General features: G+C 50.3%; 1 protein-coding gene across 2 annotated transcripts in view; it reads left to right on the forward strand.

Annotated features, from left to right (window-relative positions):
- Positions 1 to 21,628, forward strand: part of gpatch1 (G patch domain containing 1) — a 58,579-nt gene that overhangs the window by 641 nt on the left and 36,310 nt on the right. For both annotated transcript variants that reach the window (XM_038806179.1, XM_038806180.1), the window contains exons 2-7: positions 4,132 to 4,266; positions 6,775 to 6,860; positions 9,060 to 9,220; positions 13,293 to 13,390; positions 15,482 to 15,540; positions 19,548 to 19,793. In XM_038806179.1, the coding sequence (XP_038662107.1) occupies positions 4,132 to 4,266; positions 6,775 to 6,860; positions 9,060 to 9,220; positions 13,293 to 13,390; positions 15,482 to 15,540; positions 19,548 to 19,793 (785 nt within the window). The remainder of the gene's footprint in view (positions 1 to 4,131; positions 4,267 to 6,774; positions 6,861 to 9,059; positions 9,221 to 13,292; positions 13,391 to 15,481; positions 15,541 to 19,547; positions 19,794 to 21,628) is intronic.

Below are 21,628 nucleotides of genomic sequence, written 5' to 3' on the forward strand. Positions count from 1 at the left end.
ATGAGGGACCTTGTCAAAGGCCTTACTGAAGTCCATATAGACAACATCCACTGCCTTACCTGCATCAATCATCTTTGTGACCTCCTCGAAAAAGACACAACCTCCCCGTCTCAAAACCATGCTGCCTCTTGCTAATACGACCCCTTGCTTCCAAATGGGAGTAGATCCTGTCTCGAAGAATTCTCTCCAGTAATTTCCCTATGACTGACGTAAGGCTCACCGGCCTGTAGTTCCCTGGATTATCCTTGCTACCCTTCTTAAACAAAGGAACAACACTGGCTATTCTCCAGTCCTCCGGGACATCACCTGAAGACAGTGAGGATCCAAAGATTTCTGTCAAGGCCGTAGCAATTTCCTCTCTAGCCTCCTTCAGTATTCTGGGGTAGATCCCATCAGGCCCTGGGGACTTATCTACCTTAATATTTTTCAAGACGCCCAACACCTCGTCTTTTTGAATCTCAGTGTGACCCAGGCTATCTACACACCCTTCTCCAGACTCAACATCCACCAATTCCTTCTCTTTGGTGAATACTGATGCAAAGTATTCATTTAGTACCTCGCCCATTTCCTCTGGCTCCACACATAGATTCCCTTGCCAATCCTTCAGTGGGCCCACCCTTTCCCTGGCTACCCTCTTGCTTTTTATGTACGTGTAAAAAGCCGTGGGATTTTCCTTAACCCTATTTGCCAATGACTTTTGAGCCCTTTTAGCCCTCCTGACTCCTTGCTGAGGTTCCTTCCTACTTTCCTTATATTCCACACAGGCTTCGTCTGTTCCCAGCCTTCTAGCTCTGTCAAATGCCTCCTTTTTCTTTTTGACGAGGCCAACAATATCTCTCATTATCCAAGGTTCCCGAACTTTGCCGTATTTATCCTTCTTCCACACAGGAACATGCCGGTCCTAAATTCCTTTCAACTGATATTTGAAAGCTCCCCACAGGGGCTGGTTTAGCTCACTGGGCTAAATCGCTGGCTTTTAAAGCAGACCCAGGCAGGCCAGCAGCACGGTTCGATTCCCGTACCAGCCTCCCCGGACAGGCGCCGGAATGTGGCGACTAGGGGCTTTTCACAGTAACTTCATTGAAGCCTACTCGTGACAATAAGCGATTTTCATTTCATTTCATTTCATTTCATGTCAGACGTTGATTCACCCTCAAACATCCGCCCCCAATCTATGTTCTTCAGTTCCCGCCTAATATTGTTATAATTAGCCTTCCCCCAATTTAGCACATTCACCTTAGGACCACTCTTATCCTTGTCTACCAACACTTTAAAACTTACTGAGTTGTGGTCTCTGTTGGGCTCATTCCCCAGGTCCAGTACAGCCTCTTCCCCAGTTGGACTGTCTACATATTGGTGTGGATGCTCCTTACAAATTCTGCCCCGTCTAAGTCCCTAGCACTAAGTGAGTCCCAGTCAATATTCGGGAAGTTGAAGTCTCCCATCACAGCAACCCTGTTGCTTTTACTCCTTTCCAAAATCTGTCTACCTATCTCCCGCTGGCTAAAGGGCTAATGTAGTAAACCCCCAACATTGTGACTGCACCCTTCTTATTCCTGATCTCTACCCATATAGCCTCGCTGCGTTCTGAGGTGTCCTCCTGCAGTACAGCTGTGATATTCTCCCTAACCAGTAGCGCAACTCCTCCACCCCTTTTATATCCCCCTCTATCCCGCCTGAAACATCTAAATCCTGGAACGTTTAGCGGCCAATCCTGTCCTTCCCTAAACCAGGTCTCTGTAATGGCAACAACATCATAGTTCCAAGTACTAATCAAAGCTCTAAATTCATCTGCCTTACCTATTATACTTCTTGCATTAAAACATATGCACTTCAGGCCACCAGACCCGCTGTTTTCAGCAACATCTCCCTGTCTGCTCTTCCTCAGAGCCATACTGGCCCTATTCCCTAGTTCTCCCTCAATGCTTTTTCCTTCTGATCTATTGCTCCGGTGCTCACCCCTCTGCCAAAGTAGTTTAAACCCTCCTGTGTGACACTAGCAAACCTCGCGGCCAGGATATTTATGCCTCTCCAGTTTAGATGCAACCCTTCCTTCTTACACAGGTCACACCTGCCCTGGAAGAGCTCCCAGTGGTCCAGATAACGGAAACCCTCCCTCCTACACCAGCTGTTTAGCCACGTGTTTAGCTGCTTTATCTTCCTATTTCTAGCCTCACTGGCACGTGGCACAGGGAGTAATCCCGAGATTACAACCCTTGAGGTCCCGTCTTTTAACTTTCTGCCTAGCTCCCTGAACTCCTGCTGCAGAACCTCATGCCTCTTCCTGCCTATGCCGTTAGTACCAATATGTACAACAACCTCTGCCTGTTTGCCCTCCCCCTTCAGGATGCCCGCTACCCGTTCTGAGACAGCCTGGACCCTGGCACCAGGGAGGCAACATACCATCCTGGAGTCTCTTTCACGTCCACAGAAGCGCCTTTCTGTGCCCCTGACTATAGAGTCCCCTATGACTATTGCTCTTCTGCGCTTTGACCCTCCCTGCTGACCATCAGAGCCAGCCGTGGTGCCACTGCTCTGGCTGCTGCTGTTTTCCCAGATAGGCTATCCCCCCGACAGTATCCAAAGGGATATACCTGTTTGAGAGGGGGACAACCACAGGGGATTCCTACACTGACTGCCTGCTCCTTCTGGTGTTCACCCATCTCTCTGCCTGCACCTTGGGTGTGACCACATCTCTATAACTGCTCTCTATGATGCTTTCCGCCACCTGCATGCTCCTGAGTGCATCCAACTGCTGCTCCAACCGAACCATGCGGTCTGAGGGGCTCCAGTTGGGGGCACTTTCTGCAGATGAAGCCAACCGGGACACTGGAAGCCTCCCGGACCTGCCACATCTCACAGTCAGAACACTGCCCCCCTCTAATTGACATTGCATTAATTAATTAGTAAATTAAATTTTAAAATAGTAGATGTTTCCTAGCACTGGATTTCTACTATAAATGTAAAAGCTAAATACAGTACTCTCCGATCTCTGGCTTAGATACCTCTCTGAATTATGATTAAGTAATTAATTATGTTTAATTAGTTTAACAATGCTTAATTTTAAATTTAGTGCAGATTCCTTATCAGCCAATCAGGTCACAGCTTTCCTGTGACGTCACTGTTCAGCCCCTTCAGGTGAAGGAGCAGTGCTCCGAAAGCTCGTGTTTGAAACAACCCTGCTGGACTTTAACCTGGTGTCAGACTTCTTACTGTGCTCACCCCAGTCCAACGTCGGCATCTCCACATCATGATCTGATAGTGACCACAAATTGCCTCCCGTCTATGCCCAATGACCTTTCACCCCCTCGCTTACCAAAAATCCATCCGCCCCTGCCTTAAACTAAGCTTCCACCAGCTGATGAGGAAGAGAGTTCCAAAGACTATCAGTCCTCGGAGAGAAAATATTTCACCTCATCTGTTTTAAATGAGCGACCCTTTATTTTTAAACAGTGCTTCTTAGTTCTTGATTCTCCCACAAGAGGAAACATCCTCTCCACATCCACCCTGTCAATACCCCTCGGGATCTTAATGTTCAATCAAGTTGCTTCTTAGTCTTCTGAACTCCAACAGGTACAAGACAAGCCTATCCAACTTTTCTTCATAAAATAACCCATCCATTCCAGGGATTAGCCTAATAAACCTTCTCTGAACTGCTTCCAATGCTTTTACATCCTTTTTTAAATAAGGTGACCAATACTGCACAGTATTCCCAAGATGTACAGCTGAAGCATAACCTCCCCACTTTTATATTCCATTCTCGTTTCTATAAATGATAAAAACAGTGTGAACAAAAGGAGGAATTATATTAATGACTGGCTAACGGAGGGGCTGGAGGTGGGGACAAGTGGATAATCTGGAATTCAGTGGGTCATTGTAGCAGGAGCTGTTTCTCATTATTGAGATAAGCTTGGAGAAGACACCGGGTGAGAACAGCACTGAGACTGAGAGCTTGCGGCTCACCAGTAGGTCGAGTCAATCAAGCAGATGTGAGTATTGGTGATTTTGGGGAGGTACTGGAGCTGCTGTTCCTCACTGAGATTTCATATCATCTGGGCTGGAGCAGTGGGAGGGAAACAATTGAATTTAGACTTGTGTTGCTTCAATGTCAACTCTTTATTTGCTTCTAAGATGAATCAACCAAGAAAGCCGTTCCTCTGCAGGAGCAGACCGTCAAGGATGAGAAGGGGAGGTACAAACGCTTTCACGGGGCGTTCACTGGGGGCTTTTCTGCTGGTTTCTTTAACTCCGTGGGAACAAAAGAAGGTAAGAGAATCTCTGACATGGTTCCTTGGCCTGAAACTCTGTGGCTTTGAGCTACAATTGTTTTCTGGGCTCCTGTTGCCATTCTTTTAACAGCAAACAAATTAAATGCTCCATTCATTTAAAGTGAAAGGAATTCTCTACCTACGCATTGTGTGATGACGCACAGCTTTTCAAAAAGCCTAATCTTAAGGTTCCATAGAAACCGAGGAAAGACAAGTTTTGGCCTCCACTTCTTCCTGTGTTGCTAAATTCCACAGGCTCACCACTCTCTGGGTGAAGACATTTCTCCTTATCTCTGTCCGAAATGGTCTATCCCGTATCCTCAGACTGTGACCCCTGGTTCTGGACACCCCCACCATCAGGAAGACCCATCCTGCATCTACCCTGTCCCCATCGGGAACATCCTTCCTGCATCTACCCTGTCCCCATCGGGAACATCCTTCCTGCATCTACCCTGTCCAGTTCCGTTAGAATTTTACAGGTTTTTGTGAGATTCCCCCTCGTTCTTCTGAACTCCAGCGAATACAGTCCTAACTGACTCAGTCTCTCCTCATACGTCGGTCCCGTTATGCCAGGAATCAGCCTGGTGGAATGCTTCCCGCCTGGCTGCCGCTGGTTTGGGGGGTCGGCGCCGGTCACGGCAGACCTGATTGTAACCCGGGAGTTGTCCCAGGAGCTACTGTTCTGGGACCAGAGCTTTTTCCGGACACCCTAAACGTCTTGGTGCCTGGGGCAGAGAGGGGGTCTGAGCTGCTGGTACCCTGTGGCCCTGAGCTCATGGAATAGCCCAGGGAGGACCCGCTGCTGCCCATCCTGGAGGTGAAATTGGGGTCGGCAGTTGGGTCCGTGCCACCCATCACCCTCACTGTGGCAGGAGACTCTCACCTGCATGGTGGTGCCTCGGTGGTGGGCACTGGGAGGATGTGGAGTCCATCGGTAGCGTGGTGGTGCTCTCCCTCGTGCCCCCACCGAGTTTCCCCTCATTCCCCCCTTGTACGAATAAGGGTCGCTGAAGTCAAGTCCCAGGTTGCCCTTGCCGACGGTTTGACCTGGCGCTGCCTGTCCGCTCTGCCTGCACCTACGATAATGGCGCACAGGACGTGGAGCGGAACGAGAAGCGCCAGCTGAGTGGCTTCCTTGCTGCTGGCCGACGATGGAGCCCTCGTCTCGGACCCGGAGGGCAACGGGATCCATGCCCAAAATTTCTACACTGCCCTTTTCTCTCCGGATCGTTCGGCGCGGATACTCAGTTCTGTTGGAGGCCGCTGGAATGCTTGATGCCCCCATCAGCCGGGGGAAGCTGACCGGTGCCCGACCCCCTCCCAAGGGGCAAGGCCCTGGGGCTGGACATGCTGACCGTGGAGTTTTTGGAACTCCCTGTTGGCACTGCCCCTCTTTTACCAGGACCTATTCAAAGTCTGGAACATGGTTGCCTCGTGCCAGAGCTAACCCCCCCTTCTGGAATAATGACTGGAGTCAGTGTTCAGGAATCCGGACCTCCATCAATACCACTTCAGGTGGCTGGCAGAGGGATGTGCTGTGGCTGCCAGGGTGACCTGGATCGGGATGTGTTGGGTGGTGGAGGAGTGGGTTGGATGACACCCTACAAATTAGGCGGGTGTCCAGCTTGCCGCCAAAGCCACCTGTGACCTCAAAGTGGCCATGCTTGGCCCTGATGGCACATGAGGACTAGAGGATTGAACATACAGTACAGAAGGAGGCCATTCGGCCCATCGAGACTGCACTGATCCACTTAAGCCCTCAATTCCACCCTATCCCCGTAACCCAATAACCACTCCTAACCCTTTTCGGTCACTAAGGGCAATTTATCATGGCCAATCCACCTAACCTGCACGTCTCTGGACTGTGGGAAGAAACCGGAGCACCCGGAGGAAACCCACGCACACACGGGGAGAACGTGCAGACTCCACACAGACAGTGCCCCAGCGGGGAATCGAACCTGGGACCCTGGCGCTGTGAAGCCACAGTGCTACCCAGTTGTGCTACCATGCTGCCCAAGTATCCGGTGGACTACCACCTAAGCACACCCCTTGTGCAGAGGTCCCCAGTGGAGATCTCTCTACGGAGGGGTCCTCGTCTTTAGCATCGGGGAACTGGGACGGGGAGGGTGTTGCACACAGTAGTCCCATACAATTATGGATTGCATCGGTTCACGGACTCCCAAGGTACCTACTCTTTTACACTTGCAGCCGGGTGTCCCTGGAGAGAGACCATGCAGAGTTCCCAGCACCATTGACGCCCAGTGGACACCATGGAGACTAAGAAAATTTTTGACCATCTTGGTCATGTTTTAGTTTCATTTGTTTAAACCACAACAATGTGGCTGATCTGGAATGCCCTCTGGAATGGCTGAACGAGGCACTCGGTTCAAGGGCAATTGGCGATGGGAAACAAATGCTGGCCTGCCAGAATAAATTCAGAAATGTATTTTAGCCTGTGTGTGATGAAAGTTGGATTGAAGGTTTGACCCTGTTACTGTGTCTGCAGGATGGGCGCCTTCAACATTCATATCTTCACGGCAGCAAAAGGCAGACAAACAGCTCTTCGGTCCAGAGCAATTCATGGATGAAGAGGTACGTTAAGAGTTTTGTTGATCTGACTGTTAAAAACTTCTATAGGTTTGTAAAGATAAAAATATTGATAATCACGAATGTAGGCCCCTTACAGTCAGAAAGGGGGAAATTCATAACCGGGAACAAATAGGAAGGCAGATTATTGTTTGAATGGGTGTAAATTGAGAGAGGCGGATACTCAGCGAGACCTTGGTGTCCTCGTGCTTCGGTCACTGAAAGCAGGCACGCAGGTACAGCCGGCAGTAAAAAAGGCAAATGGAATGTTGCCGTTCATAGCCAGAGGATTTGAGTATAGGAATAGGGATGTTTTACTGCAATTGAATAGGGCATTGGTGAGGCCACACCTGGAGTAGTGTGTGTAGTTTTGGTCTCCTTCTCTGAGGAAGGATGTTCTTGCTATGGAGGGAGGGCAGTGAAGGTTTACCAGGCTGACTCCTGGGATGTTGGGACTGTCATATGAGGAGAGAGTAAGTCGGTTTGGTTTAAATTCATTGGAGTTTTAAAAAAGTGAGAGGGGACCTCATTGAAACTTATAAATTTCTAACAGGATTAGACCGGGTAGATTCAGAAAGAATGTTCCTGACGGTGGGGGAGTCCAGAACTGGGGGTCATAGTTTGAGGATAAGGGGTGAACCTTTAAGGACTGAGGTGAGGAGAAATTTCTTCACCCAGAGAGCGGTGAATCTGTGGAATTCACTACCACAGAAAGTAGTTGAGGCCAGACTGTTGACATTTCAAGAAGGAATTCGATACAGCCCTTGGAGCTAAAGGCATATGAGGGGGAAGGCGGGATCGGGGTATTGATGATCAGCTATGATCATAATGAATGGCGGAGCAGGCTCGAAGGGCCGAATGGTCTGCTGCTTCTATTTTCTAGGTATGTTTCTATGTATTGCAGGTGGGTGGATGGAGATGTACCAGAGCAATACAGTGCACAGGTATATGATGTTGAAGTAATGTGCACAGTGTGCTCAGGAGTTCTGGAAAGGGGTGGTTCATGTTATATTTTGGAGAGAGTGGGACAGCATTCAGTTCCACTCCGTGCCTAGAGTGCCGCGTCTTGTGTCAGTGATCCGTAACGTCGCTTTTCTGATCTCCTTGTCAACAGGCAGTAGCCGGAGAATGGCTATCCACATGGAGGGAGGGATAGAGTTTGATCTTCAGGGCCCTCGCACTTTCCTTTCATCAACATCTATGTTTTGCCTGTAGACTGACAGTTCTTAGAGCAGAGAGGGTCAAAGAAAGATTTGATGGGTTGAAAATCATCAAGGGTTATCGAAGAGAAACTGTTTAACTGGAAGGCAGGTCAATAAGCAGAGGACACAGATTCAAGGTGATTGGCAAAAGAACCAGAGGCAACATGAGTAATTATTTATTCGGTGAGTAAAATGACTGTAGCAGCTACTTTTTATTCATCATTCGTGGAATGTGGGCATCTCTGGCTAGGCCAGCATTTATTGCCCATTCCCAATTGCCTCCTCGGGGGCAATAAATACTGTCCCAGCCAGAGGTACACACATCCCAGGCATGAATAAAAAACAAGTTGCTACAATCTGGAATCCATCGCATGAAAGAACAGTGGGAGATGATTCAAACATAACTTCCAAAAAGTAATTGAATGAAGGCTTGAAAAGCAGGGGAATGGGGCTGATTGGATAGATCTTTCAAAGAGCTGACGCAGGAATGGTGGGGCTGATTGGATAGATCTTTCAAAGAGCTGACGCAGGAATGGTGAGGCTGATTGGATAGATCTTTCAAAGAGCTGACGCAGGAATGGTGGGGCTGATTGGATAGATCTTTCAAAGAGCTGACGCAGGAATGGTGAGGCTGATTGGATAGATCTTTCAAAGAGCTGACGCAGGAATGGTGGGGCTGATTGGATAGATCTTTCAAAGAGCTGACGCAGGAATGGTGGGGCTGATTGGATAGATCTTTCAAAGAGCTGACGCAGGAATGGTGAGGCTGATTGGATAGATCTTTCAAAGAGCTGACGCAGGAATGGTGAGGCTGATTGGATAGATCTTTCAAAGAGCTGACGCAGGAATGGTGGGGCTGATTGGATAGATCTTTCAAAGAGCTGACGCAGGAATGGTGAGGCTGATTGGATAGATCTTTCAAAGAGCTGACGCAGGAATGGTGGGGCTGATTGACTTCTTTGTGTGGTGCAAGATTGTATGACTGTTATTAATTTTGTTTCAGGATCTCAAGGAGCATGGAATTGCACCAAAAGGAATAACAACGACAGATGACTTTGCCTCAAAGGCTAAAGACAAGATCCGGGAGAAGTCACGAGCTTTGGCAAGCGTGGCTGCTCCCATTCCAGGGGCCACCATCTTGGATGACATGATTTCTCCAGCAAAGTGAGAGAGGGAGTGATTAGGGGAGGAAGTTACTGTTGACTGCCAGACTGTACGAGCCTTGAGCATGCTGCCACACTGAATTAACTGTCCATATAGCAGAGGCTCTGTCTGTCTGCTGAAGAGATCACTGTGGTTAGATAAACGGTCAAACTGCAGACAGTCCAGTCGTGTGCGGCATTGGGGAGGGAGGCCTGGGGTGTGTGGGGATGCAGGAGTAGATATAAAACTAAGTTTCCTGTCTGGGTGACAGCCACATGATTAAAGCACCTGCCCAAACGAAACATTTTGGAATGAGGGAGAGCACTTTCTTTATTGATTTTATTAATCTGTTTATTTCCATACAATTCACGTACAATACAAATAACCTCATCCTTTATGACAATTGTAAGATTCAAATACATCAGTACAAATGGATTGTTGTTATACATTTGTGTGGGGTGGGGAGATTGTAAGCATTTGCTCCCCTAGGAAGAGAGAGAGATACACAGGTCATAATGTAAAAGCCAGAAAGCTGAATCCTCACGTTAGACACAGATCATTACAGTTAGCGACCATGAGCTTACACACAGACGGTGACAAAGTGCTGATTCAATAAAGGCAAGCAGGAAGGATGGGTATTGAGAGCAGTAGCATATTGAGATTACCCTGTAGCACAAAAAGAGTGAATAATTGAGGAGACCAATGGCCGCATATTTGTTACTTTGCTCCTCAGTTTGTTCCCTTCAGTGGGTAGCACAGTGGTTAGCACTGTGGCTTCACAGCTCCAGGGTCCCAGGTTCGATTCCTGGCTTGGGTCACCTTCTCCCCGCGTCTGCGTAGGTTTCCTCCGGGTGCTCCGGTTTCCTCCCACAGACCAAAGATGTGCAGGTTCGGTGGATTGGCTGTGCTAAATTGACCTTGGTGTCTAAAAAGATTGGGTGGGGTTACGGGGATAGGGTGGAGGTGTGGGCTTGGGTAGGGTGCTCTTTCCAAGAGCTGGTGCAGATTCGATGGGCTGAATGACCTCCTTCTACACTGTAAATTCTATGTTTCAGCTTTGGCCCCTGGTTCCATGAAGTGACTGCCCCTCTCTGCTGGCTGAATTGGAAGGTTATTCTGTTTTCTGTGCACACCCATGAGATTGGAGAAATTGAGGGTTATTTTGGAGAGGATATTGTTATCTCCCAACATCCACATGGGCTAACTTTGCAGCAGACATCACCAAACAGTGATCAGGAGCAGCAACCATGGTTGATTTCCCCTTTCCCTATCTGGCATCAGAGGACATAGAAAGGGAGAAATAGGAACGGAAGGAGACCATTTAAACACTCAAACCTGTTCCACTGTTCAATGAAATCAAAGCTGATCTGTGACCTAACGTCACATACTCCATATCCCTTAAATGGAGGGTTAGGGTTACGTGTGAGGCCATGCACTTTGGTCGGGGGAATCAAAAGGCAGATTATTGTCTCGATGGAGAGACTGGAGGTGAGTGAAATGCAGAGGAATCTAGGTGTTGTAGTGCATGAATCACAAAGAGCTAGCAGGCAGGTCCACAAGTTGTTAAGAAGGCAAATGGCATTTTGGCCTTCATTGCAATGGGGATTGGAGTTTAAAAATGAGGGGGGTTTTGTTACAATTGTACAGGTTGGGTGCCACCTGGAATACTGTGTACAGTTTGGTCCCCAACCTAAAAAAGGATATAGTAACGTTGAGACTAAATAGTCTGGGTCTGTAGGAGTTTAGAAGAGTGAGGGGTGACCTTATTCAAACATAAGATCCTGAGGGGGCTGGCAGGGTAGATGATGAGATGTTTTCACCAGTGGGAGAGTCTCGAACAAGGGGGCATAGCTCCAAGATAAAGGACCGGTCACTTAAACTGAGCTGCGTAAAGATTTGTTCTCGCAGAGCGTGGAGAATCTCTGGAATTCTCTGTCCCGGAGGGTGGGGAATCTCTGGAATTCTCTGTCCCGGAGGGAGGGGAATCTCTGGAATTCTCTGTCCCGGAGGGAGGGGAATCTCCGGAATTCTCTGTCCCGGAGGGAGGGGAATCTCCAGAATTCTCTGTCCCGGAGGGAGGGGAATCTCCGGAATTCTCTGTCCCGGAGGGAGGGGAATCTCTGGAATTCTCTGTCCTGGAGGGAGGGGAATCTCCGGAATTCTCTGTCCCGGAGGGTGGGGAATCTCTGGAATTCTCTGTCCCGGAGGGTGGGGAATCTCTGGAATTCTCTCCCGCAGGGCGGGAAATCTCTGGAATTCTCTGTCCCGGAGGGTGGGGAATCTCTGGAATTCTCTGTCCCGGAGGGTGGGGAATCTCTGGAATTCTCTGTCCCGGAGGGCGGGGAATCTCTGGAATTCTCTGTCCCGGAGGGCGGGGAATCTCTTGAATTCTCCGTCTCGGAGGGAGGGGAATCTCTGGATTTCTCCGTCCCGGAGGGTGGGGAATCTCTGGAATTCTCTGTCCCGGAGGGTGGGGAATCTCTGGAATTCTCTGTCCCGGAGGGTGGGGAATCTCTGGAATTCTCTGTCCCGGAGGGTGGGGAATCTCTGGAATTCTCTGTCCCGGAGGGTGGGGAATCTCTGGAATTCTCTGTCCCGGAGGGTGGGGAATCTCTGGAATTCTCTGTCCCGGAGGGAGTGGAATCTCTGGAATTCTCTGTCCCGGAGGGTGGGGAATCTCTGGAATTCTCTGTCCCGGAGGGAGTGGAATCTCAGGAATTCTCTGTCCCGGAGGGAGGGGAATCTCTGGAATTCTCTGTCCTGGAGGGAGGGGAATCTCCGGAATCCTCTGTCCCGGAGGGAGGGGAATCTCAGGAATTCTCTGTCCCGGAGGGAGGGGAATCTCTGGAATTCTCTGTCCCGGAGGGCGGGGAATCTCTGGAATTCTCTGTCCCGGAGGGCGGGGAATCTCTGGAATTCTTTGTCCCGGAGGGAGTGGAATCTCTGGAATTCTCTGTCCCGGAGGGAGGGGAATCTCTGGAATTCTCTCCCGGAGGGTGGGGAATCTCTGGAATTCTCTGTCCCGGAGGGAGGGGAATCTCTGGAATTCTCTCCCGGAGGGTGGGGAATCTCCGGAATTCTCTGTCCCGGAGGGAGGGGAACCTCTGTAATTCTCTCCCGGAGTGAGGGGAATCTCTTGAATTCTCTCCCGGAGGGAGGTGAATCTCTGGAATTCTCTGTCCCGGAGGGTGGGGAATCTCTGGAATTCTCTGTCCCGGAGGGAGGGGAATCTCTGGAATTCTCTCCCGGAGTGAGGGGAATCTCTGGAATTCTCTCCCGGAGGGTGGGGAATCTCCGGAATTCTCTCCCGGAGGGAGGTGAATCTCCGGAATTCTCTGTCCCGGAGGGAGGGGAATCTCTGGAATTCTCTCCCGGAGTGAGGGGAATCTCTTGAATTCTCTCCCGGAGGGTGGGGAATCTCTGGAATTCTCTGTCCCGGAGGGAGGTGAATCTCCGGAGGTGAATCTCTGGAATTCTCTGTCCCGGAGGGAGGTGGAGGCTGGATCATTAGAAGTGTTTAAAGTGGACGTGGATAAATATTTGATAGATTGAGGAATAGAGGGCTGGGGGGAAATGGCACAGAGCAGGGCTGAGGCCGGCACAGATCAGCCCTGATCGTATTGAATGGTGGGGCAGGAGGAAGGGCCTGGTGGCCGACTCCTGCTTCTGTTTCTTGTGTTCCTGTGAAGCCACCCTGACCTTCACGATGTGTCTGTGGGGATCATGAGATATTTGTGTTTATTGTGGGGGTGGGAGGGGTGCAGGATGTCTCTTGGTCACTCAATGTGTCCCCCATGGGTGACTGTAAAGCTTGATCAGAAAAGCCCACATCACTGAAATTCGGCATGTTCCTCTGCAGCTGAGGTCTGAGTGATTGATGTTTGAAAGCTCTCAAGCTGGAGCAGTACTGGAGGATGGTCCATTGCAGTAGGGCAGAGAGCTGGAGAGCCAGAAGGGGAATGATGTCCTCCTCCTGCACACAGACTGACTAACCTCTGGTCTGCAGTGATGAATGGTTCAATCTCGCCGACACTGCCATCACCTGGCTAATGGTTACCAAATGATTGAATTATATGTCTAACCTCTCACCCAGGATAACAATCGGCGTGCAGTTACTGCGGAAAATGGGCTGGAAAGAAGGACAAGGTCTTGGGCCACGTGTGAAGAGGAGGCCTCGGAGGCAACAATGTGGTGAGAAATATCCCAATATCACTGCTCGTTTTCTGTCTGGTTCCAGAACTCAAAGTAAAAAAATGAAAAAGAAGTTGCATTTCCATAGCACCTTTCACAACCTCTGAATGTTCTTTAGCTTTACAGCCAAAACAAGCACTCTTTGAAGTATAAGTACTGTTGAGTTGTTGTAAATGTAGCAGCCATTTTATGCACAGCAATATCCAATAAATAGCAATGTGACAGTCATCAGATTATCTGTTTTAGCAATGTTGATTGAGGGATAAATATTGACCAGGATACAGGGGGAACTCTCCTGTTCTTCTGCAGAATACTGCCATGGGAGTTTTAAGTTCAGTTCAATTGGGGCCTTTTAACGTCTGATCCAAAGGCAGTTCCTGCGACAGTGCAACACTTCCTCTTGCTGTACTGGGAGTGTCAGCCTAGATTCTGTATTCAAGTCTGTGGAGTGGGACACACCTACTGGTTCCCCTCTATCCACTCTGGTTGAGACGTCCTCAAAAAACTCTTAATAAATTAGTCAGACGCAGTTTCCCTTTCACGAATCCACGCTGACTCTGCTTGACTAGACTATGATTTTCCAAATGTGCTGCTATTACTTCCTTAATAATTGATTCCAACATTTTTCCAACAACAGATGTTGAGCTAATCGGCCAATCGTTACCCGCTTTTTGTCTCCCTCGCTTTTTGAACAGGGTGTCACATTGGCAGTTTTCCAATTCTCCGGTACTTCTCCAGAGTCCAAGGATTTTTGGAAAATTACAACCAATGGATGCACAATCTCTGCAGCTACTTTATTTAGAATCCTAGGATGCAAACCATCAGGGCCACGGGACGTATCTGCCTTTAGCCCCATTAACCTTTCTCGCGACAACTGTACAAGATACTGGTCAGACCATATCTGGAGTACTGTGAGCAGCTTTGGTGCCCTTATTTAAGGAAAGATCTTGGGCACGATTTTACTAGATGGGAACAAAGTCCCATAGTGAGTGTGTTTAGCCGTGTGTTTCCCAGCGCTCGCAGTACCGAGAAACATGAGGCTATAAAACGCCAGTCGGGTTTGACGAGAGGAGCTCCGCGCGAAAATGGCGTCCTGATCTCTGAGGCCCTCGATGAGACTCCCGACCCCCTCCCTCAAGCCCCAATGCACTATGGGGGGGAATTCCTGCCACCCCCCCCGCCTGCAACCTCCTAACACCCATGCAGGGCACCTCCAGTCCGATCGCACCGGTGTGCAAAATGCCAGCTTGGCACATTGGCAGTGCCACCTTGGCCATGTCACAATGGGTCAGATTTACATCGCAGCGTCACATGAGATTGCGTTAGATCTCATGAGGCGGGTAGATCCTGGGAGCCCTGCTTTTCCAGCGCAGCGTGACCATAAAATCATGCCCATTATTTCATTGGAGATGATTCAGAGAAGGTTCACTAGGATGATCCCCGAATGGATGGATTGTCTGATGAGCAAAGGTTAAACAGGTTGGGACTCGGCTCACTGGAATTTAGAAGAATGAGAGGTGATCTCACTGAAACATGTCGGATTCTGAGGGGCTGACAGGGTAAATGCTGAGAGGATGTTTCCCCTCGTGGGACAGTCTAGGACCAGAGGGCAGAGTCACAGAATGAAGGGGAGCCAGTTTCAGCCTGAGATGAGGAGGAATTTATTTTCCCAGAGGATTGAGAGTGTTTGGAACTCGTTGCCACAGAGAGCTGTGGGGGCAGAGTCCGTGTGTATATTTAAGGCTGAGATAGATTCTTGATCAGTCAGGGAACCCAGGATTACCGGGAAAGGGAAGGAAAGTGGACGTGAGGAATGTTGGATCAGCCATGATCCTATTGGATAGCAGAGCAGGCTCGAGGGGCCGAATGGTCTAATCCTGTTCCTATTTCTTATGGTCTTATTGTAGCTCTGCAGCCTGGGCTGAACTCTGTAGCTTGGCTCAGGCCCACTGAATACCCTGGGTCCCCACTCATCTGTTGTCCAGTTACTGACTGACCATGCAAACATCTTCCCATGTAATACATAGAACATAGCCAGAACTGAGGTAGGACACATCCTCACTTGCTGTTTCTGTTTTGTTTTGCACACAGGTACAGGTGTGAAAGTTTATGGGTGTTCCTTGCCTGATGAAGGTTTGGATGGATCGGAGGTATGTGTCCAAACTTCATGGCTCCCCGTTTTTAATAGTTTAACAATTCATTCCTTCTCCTGCTGTGTCATCTTTAATGTATGTTCAATGTGGAGAAGTGTAAATTCATCCACTTTTGACCTGAGAAAATCAATCAGATAATTATTATTATTTTTTTTTATGAATAATTATTAAAAAATTATAATTTATAGAATTCAGCCAGAAACCCGTCCGGCCCCGGTGCCTTCCCCGACTGCATGCTCCCTATCCCTTTGACCACCTCCTCCAACTCGATCGGCGCCCCTAGTCCCTCCACCTGCTCCTCCTCCACCCTCGGGAATCGCAACTTGTCCAAGAAGCGCCCCATTCCACCCTCCTCCACCGGGTTCCCCATAAAAGTCCCTGAAGACCCCATTGACATCTACTCCCCTCCGCACCACCTTCCCAGCTCTATCCATCACTCCCCCAATCTCCCTGGCCGCGTCTCGCTTCCGGAGCTGGTGCACCAGCATCCTGCTCGCCTTCTCCCCGTGTTCATACACCGCCCCCTGTGCTTTCCTCCACTGAGCTTCCGCCTTTCTGGTCGTCAGTAGGTCAAATCTGGCCTGAAGGCTACGCCTCTCCCCCGGCAATTCCTCCTCTGGAGCCTCCGCATATCTCCTATCCACCCTCACCATCTCCCCTATCAGTCTCTCCCTCTCCCTCTGCTCCCCCCTCTCCCTATGGGTTTGGATGGAGATCAATTCCCCCCTCATCACCGCCTTCAATGCCTCCCAGACCGTCCCCACCCGGACCTCCCCATTGTCATTGGCCTCGAGGTATCTCTCAATACACCCCCCGACCCTCCCGGCCACCTCCTCTTCTGCCAACAGCCCCACCTCCAAGCGCCAGAGCGGGCGTTGGTCCCTCTCTTCCCCCAGCCCGAGGTCCATCCAGTGCGGGGCATGATCCGAAATGGCAATGGCGGAGTATTCCACTTCCTCCACCCTCGTCACCAGCCCCCTGCTCAGGACAAAAAAAAATCAATCCTCGAGTAGGCCTTGTGTACATGGGAGAAAAACGAGTATTCCCTGGCCCTCGGCCTCGCAAACCTCCAAGGGTCCACCCCCCCCATCTGGTCCATAAATCCCCTCAACACCTTAGCCGCCGCCGACCTCCTACCCAATGGGGGATCCAGCACCGTGTTGAAGTCCCCCCCATGATCAGGCCCCCCATCTCCAGGTCCGGAATGCGGCCCAACATACGCCGCATAAACCCCGCATCGTCCCAATTTGGGGCATAAACATTCACCAACACTACCCGCTCCCCCTGCAGCTTGCCACTCACCATCACATACCTCCCGCCACTGTCAGCCACCACCATCAACGCCTCAAACGACACCTTCTTCCCCACCAGGATCGCCACCCCCTTACTCTTCTCATCCAGCCCTGAGTGGAATACTTGGCCCACCCACCCCTTCCTCAACCGGACCTGGTCCCCCACTCTCAGGTGTGTCTCCTGGAGCATAGCCACATCCGCCTTCAGTCCCTTCAGGTGCGCAAACACCCGGGCCCGTTTGACCGGCCCATTCAGCCCCCTCACATTCCAGGTTATCAGCCGGATCCGAGGGCTCCCTGCCCCCTTCCTCTGCCGATTAGCCATACCCCCTCCCTTGCCCACCCCCGGCCAGCGTCCCACGCTCTGCCAGTTTCCCACGGCGGCAACTCTCCCCCCCCCCCCCCCCCCTCCCCCTCCAGCACCCCCTGCGTCTTCCAGCTCCTTCCTGACCGTTTCAGCAGCAACCCGGTACCCCCCCGCCCTTCCCCTCCCCTCCGCCCCCCCCCTCCCCCCCCCCCCAGGCTAAGACCCCTCCTAACCGCGCCCCCTCTCTACAGCACTCCCGTGAGCCAGCTAACTTCTGCTGACCCCGGCGGCTCCCGCCCTACTTTCGGCTCCTCCCAACGTGGGACTGCCCTCCTCCATTGTGCCCGTCAACGAGTCCACCCTCTCCCCCCGCTCCTGCGCGGGAAAAGGAAACCCGCCCCCTCCCTCTCCCAGCGCGGGGACCCCGCAGAAAGCCCGCGCTTTCGCCCTGCCGGGCCCCGCCTCCTCCAGGGTCACTCCCATTGTCAGTCCCTCCCACCAGCTCCCCGAACACCCCGTTTACCCCTCTGTCCGAACCCGTCCACCCAACCCCTGCTTGAAAACCCATACAGAAAACACCCATACGACATCACCCCACCCACCCTAAGGCCACCCCACATCTTACCCTAAACCCCGCAGATACACATACAGTATAAATAAATACAGTATTATACAGCATCCCCCCTCCGGGGGACCCTCAGTTTGAGTCCAGCTTCTCGGCTTGCATGAAGGCCCACGTCTCCGGGGACTCAAAATAGTGGTGTCGATCCTTATAGGTGACCCACAGACGCGCCGGCTGCAGCATTCCAAATTTCACCTTCCGTCTGTGGGGCACCGCCTTCGTCCGGTTAAACCCGGCCCTCCGCTTCGCCACCTCCGCACTCCAGTCCTGGAAGATCCGCACCTCCGTGTTCTCCCACTTGCTGCTCCGCTCCTTCTTGGCCCACCGGAGCACACACTCACGATCCACGAACCGGTGGAACCGCACCAACACCGCCCGTGGCGGCTCGTTCGGCTTCGGCCTCCTAGCTAGAATTCTGTGGGCCCCCTCCAACTCCAGGGGCCCCTGGAAGGACCCAGCCCCCATCAGCGAGTTTAGCATCATCACCACATAGGCCGCTAGGTCCGACCCCTCCAGCCCCTCCGTGAGGCCCAGGATCCGCAAATTCTTCCTCCTCGACCGGTTGTCCAGCTCCTCGAACCGCTCCTGCCATCTTTTATGGAGCGCCTCGTGCACCTCAACCTTCCCCGCCACGGCCACGACCTCGTCCTCCCTCTCGGCGGCCTGCTGCTGCAGCTCCCGGATCGCAGCCCCCTGGGCTGTCTGGGTCTCCATCAGTTCCCTGTTGGTTACCTTCAGCGACTCCAGCAGCTCCACCTTCAGCTCCTGGAAGCAGCGCAGCAGAGTCGTCTGCTGCTCCTGGACCCACTTCCTCAGCTCCTCGAAGCTTTCGCCGGCCGCCATTTTGTTTTTCGGGTCCCGATTTTTTCTGGGTGTTTTTTCCGTCGATTCTCTCCCTGCCCCGCTCCTGGTCTGGACCATGGGGCCACTGGGGCGACTCCTGGCCTCTTTCCCCCGTTGGGATTTGCCTCCTCAGCTCCGTTGGGGGCCTTTAAAAAAGCCCCGAAGTCCGTTAATCTCGGGAGCCGCCGAACGTGCGGCTCAGCTGTGCATTGCCGCCACCGGAAGTCTCAATCAGATTATTGTATAAATGGTGAGAGGTTAAGAACTGTGGGAGAGCCGAGATGTTGAGGGGGTCCAAGTGCAGAAGCCACTAAAAGCTAGAGGAGAGGTACAGAGAATAATTAGGGGTGAATGGAATGCTGGCCTTATCGCGGGAGACTCTACAAAGCTGTGGTTAGGGCCCAGCTGGAATTCTGTTCTGGGCATCGCAGCTGAGGAGCAATATATTGGTCCTGGAGGGGGTGCAATGCAGAGTCACCTGGATGAAAGGATTAAATTCTCAGCAAGGGTGCAGACACTCGAGTGTAGAAGATAAAGGGCTGACTGAATTGAGTTGTTTAAAATTATTACATGATTTGAAAGTGTAGACAGAGAGACAATTATTTTCTCTGCTGGAGGTTCCAGAATAAGGGGCAGAACGGTTAATATTCATGGCTGGGTCATTCCGAGGTGATGTCTGGAAGGACGTTGTCAGACAAAGTGGCACGGAAAGGCCAGCAAACCAAGGGTGTCAAATAGAATTCAGATGCAGTTTAGCCATGATCTGATTGAATGATGGAATATGTTCGAGGGGCTGAATGGCCTCCTCCTGTTCCTCTGTTCTTAAACATTCTGAAGCATTTTGTACCAAAATTCTCCCGATCTTTAACATTATGTCATAATGTCAAGACCTCCATGTAATTCAAAGGGGAAAAAATGTTGACTCTGATTTCCCTTCCAGGAGGAAGAGGATGAGTATCAGCCTGAAAATGTCACCTTTGCACCAAAAGACGTGATGATGATGGACTTCACACCAAAGGATGACAGGCACGGACTTGGGTACAGTGGAATTGATCCCAGCAGGGCTTTGTACGGAGTGGCAAGAGAGGAGTCCATTACCATGTTCAACACAGACTCCGACAGGTCCAGCAGTCTACTGGGCGATGTGCAATCTGGCAAGGGGAGAAAACTCGGCATCACTGGGCAGGTGAACCTATGAACACAGCCGGCTTTTAAAAGAAGTGAAAGAAGCTCCAAAAGAAGTGCATGCATAACCACCTGTGGTGGACCGAAAGAAATGGGGATGCACAAGGGAGCAGAATCGGACAACTGCAGAAACCTCAGAGTTGGGGCTGGAGGGGGGGTCACAGAGTTAGGAAGGGGTCAGGCTACAGAGGGATCTGAAGACAAGAATGAGAATTTTAAACTTGAGGTATTGGTGAATTGGGGGCCTATGGAGGTCAGTGCATGCAGGGATGATGGATAAGCAAGGCACGATGTGAGTTAGGACACGAAAGCAGTGTTTTGGATGAGGTTAAGTTAATGAAGAATGGGATGCTGGCAGTAGAGCATTGGCAATGACAAATTTGTTGGTGACAAGCATGGATGCGGGTTTCAGGAAATGGGATAAGGCTCTGTGGAAGTGGACAATGTTGGGGAGGAAGGTGCAAGTCAGCAGTCTTGATGAAGGAGAGGATCTAGATTTGGATCCTCAGCTCCAGGTCAAATAAGGAATTAAGGTTCAAAGGAGACCAGGTCTAGGAGTTTAATATCCAAGGGTGCTCATTGTTTCAGAAGGATAGCCAAAATGGAAGAGGAGGTGGTGTAGCTCTGTTAGTAAAGGAAGGGACTAGTGCTGTAGTGAGAAACAATAAGATACTCAAAGACGTGGAATCAGTCTTGGTGGAAATAAAATAGCAAAGGAAAGAAGTCCCTGGTGGGAGTGGAGTTCCGCAGTCGGGCACAGTATAAACCAGGAAATGCTGGGAGCTTGGAAGAAAAGTACAACAGTCATGGGTGATTTTAATATGCATATAGACTGGATTAATCAAATTGGCAAGGGTACCCTCGAGGGAGAGTTCATTAGAAATTGTTTCAATATGTTGTGGCTCCAACCAGGCAGCAGACTATTCTGGATTTGGTATTGTGTAATAAAATGGAATTAATTAATGATCTTGGAGTAAAGAATCCTTAAAGGGAGAGTGATGATTGCATGCTTGAATTTCAAATTCAGTTTGCGGACAATAAACTTGTCCCACAGTGGTGTTCTGGAGCTAAACCAAGGTAATTACATAGGCATTCCCGTACCAGCCTCCCCGAACAGGTGCCGGAATGTGGCGACTAGCGGCTTTTCACAGTGACTTAATTTGAAGCCTACTTGTGACAATAAGCGATTTTCATGAGGACAGATTTTGCCCCAACGGACTGGGCAGAAAGACTAAAAGCTAGAACAGTGGCAGATACTTCAGATATTCAATTCCTTCCAATTCGTAGAAAAATTGTGAGAGGGGAAAATGCAGCCGTGGCGGAGTAAGGAAGTTAAAGTAACACAAAGATAAAAGCTAAGGCAAATATTGCAAAGGTCAGTCACAGGCTGGAAAATTTGGAAACTTTTCAAGACCAACAAAGGTTACTAAAATATAATAAAAAGAGCAAAGGTAAGCTATGAAAGAAATGCTAAAGTCAATGTTGGTCTCTTAGAGAACGAGACTGGGGAGTTAATAATGGCAGGAACACTAAACCAATATTTTGCCTCAGTTATCACGGTGGAGAGCACTAGAACCAGCCCAATAATAACCGGTATTGCAGAGGTTGTTTGAAAAAAAGGAACTAAGGAAAAAGTACTGAGCAAGCTATTGGGATTGAAGGCAGACAAGCCCCCAGGCCTGATGGCCTACATCGTAGGATCTTGAAGGAAGTGGCAGCAGAGACACTGGAGGCATTTGTTATAATCTTCCAAAAAATTGGAAACATGCTAATGCAACGCCCCTGTTCAAAAAGGGAGAAAGGCAGAAAGTAGGGAACTAAAGACAAGTTTGTTTA

Source organism: Scyliorhinus canicula, chromosome 9, assembly GCF_902713615.1.
Source record: "Scyliorhinus canicula chromosome 9, sScyCan1.1, whole genome shotgun sequence".
Lineage (NCBI taxonomy): Eukaryota > Metazoa > Chordata > Chondrichthyes > Carcharhiniformes > Scyliorhinidae > Scyliorhinus > Scyliorhinus canicula.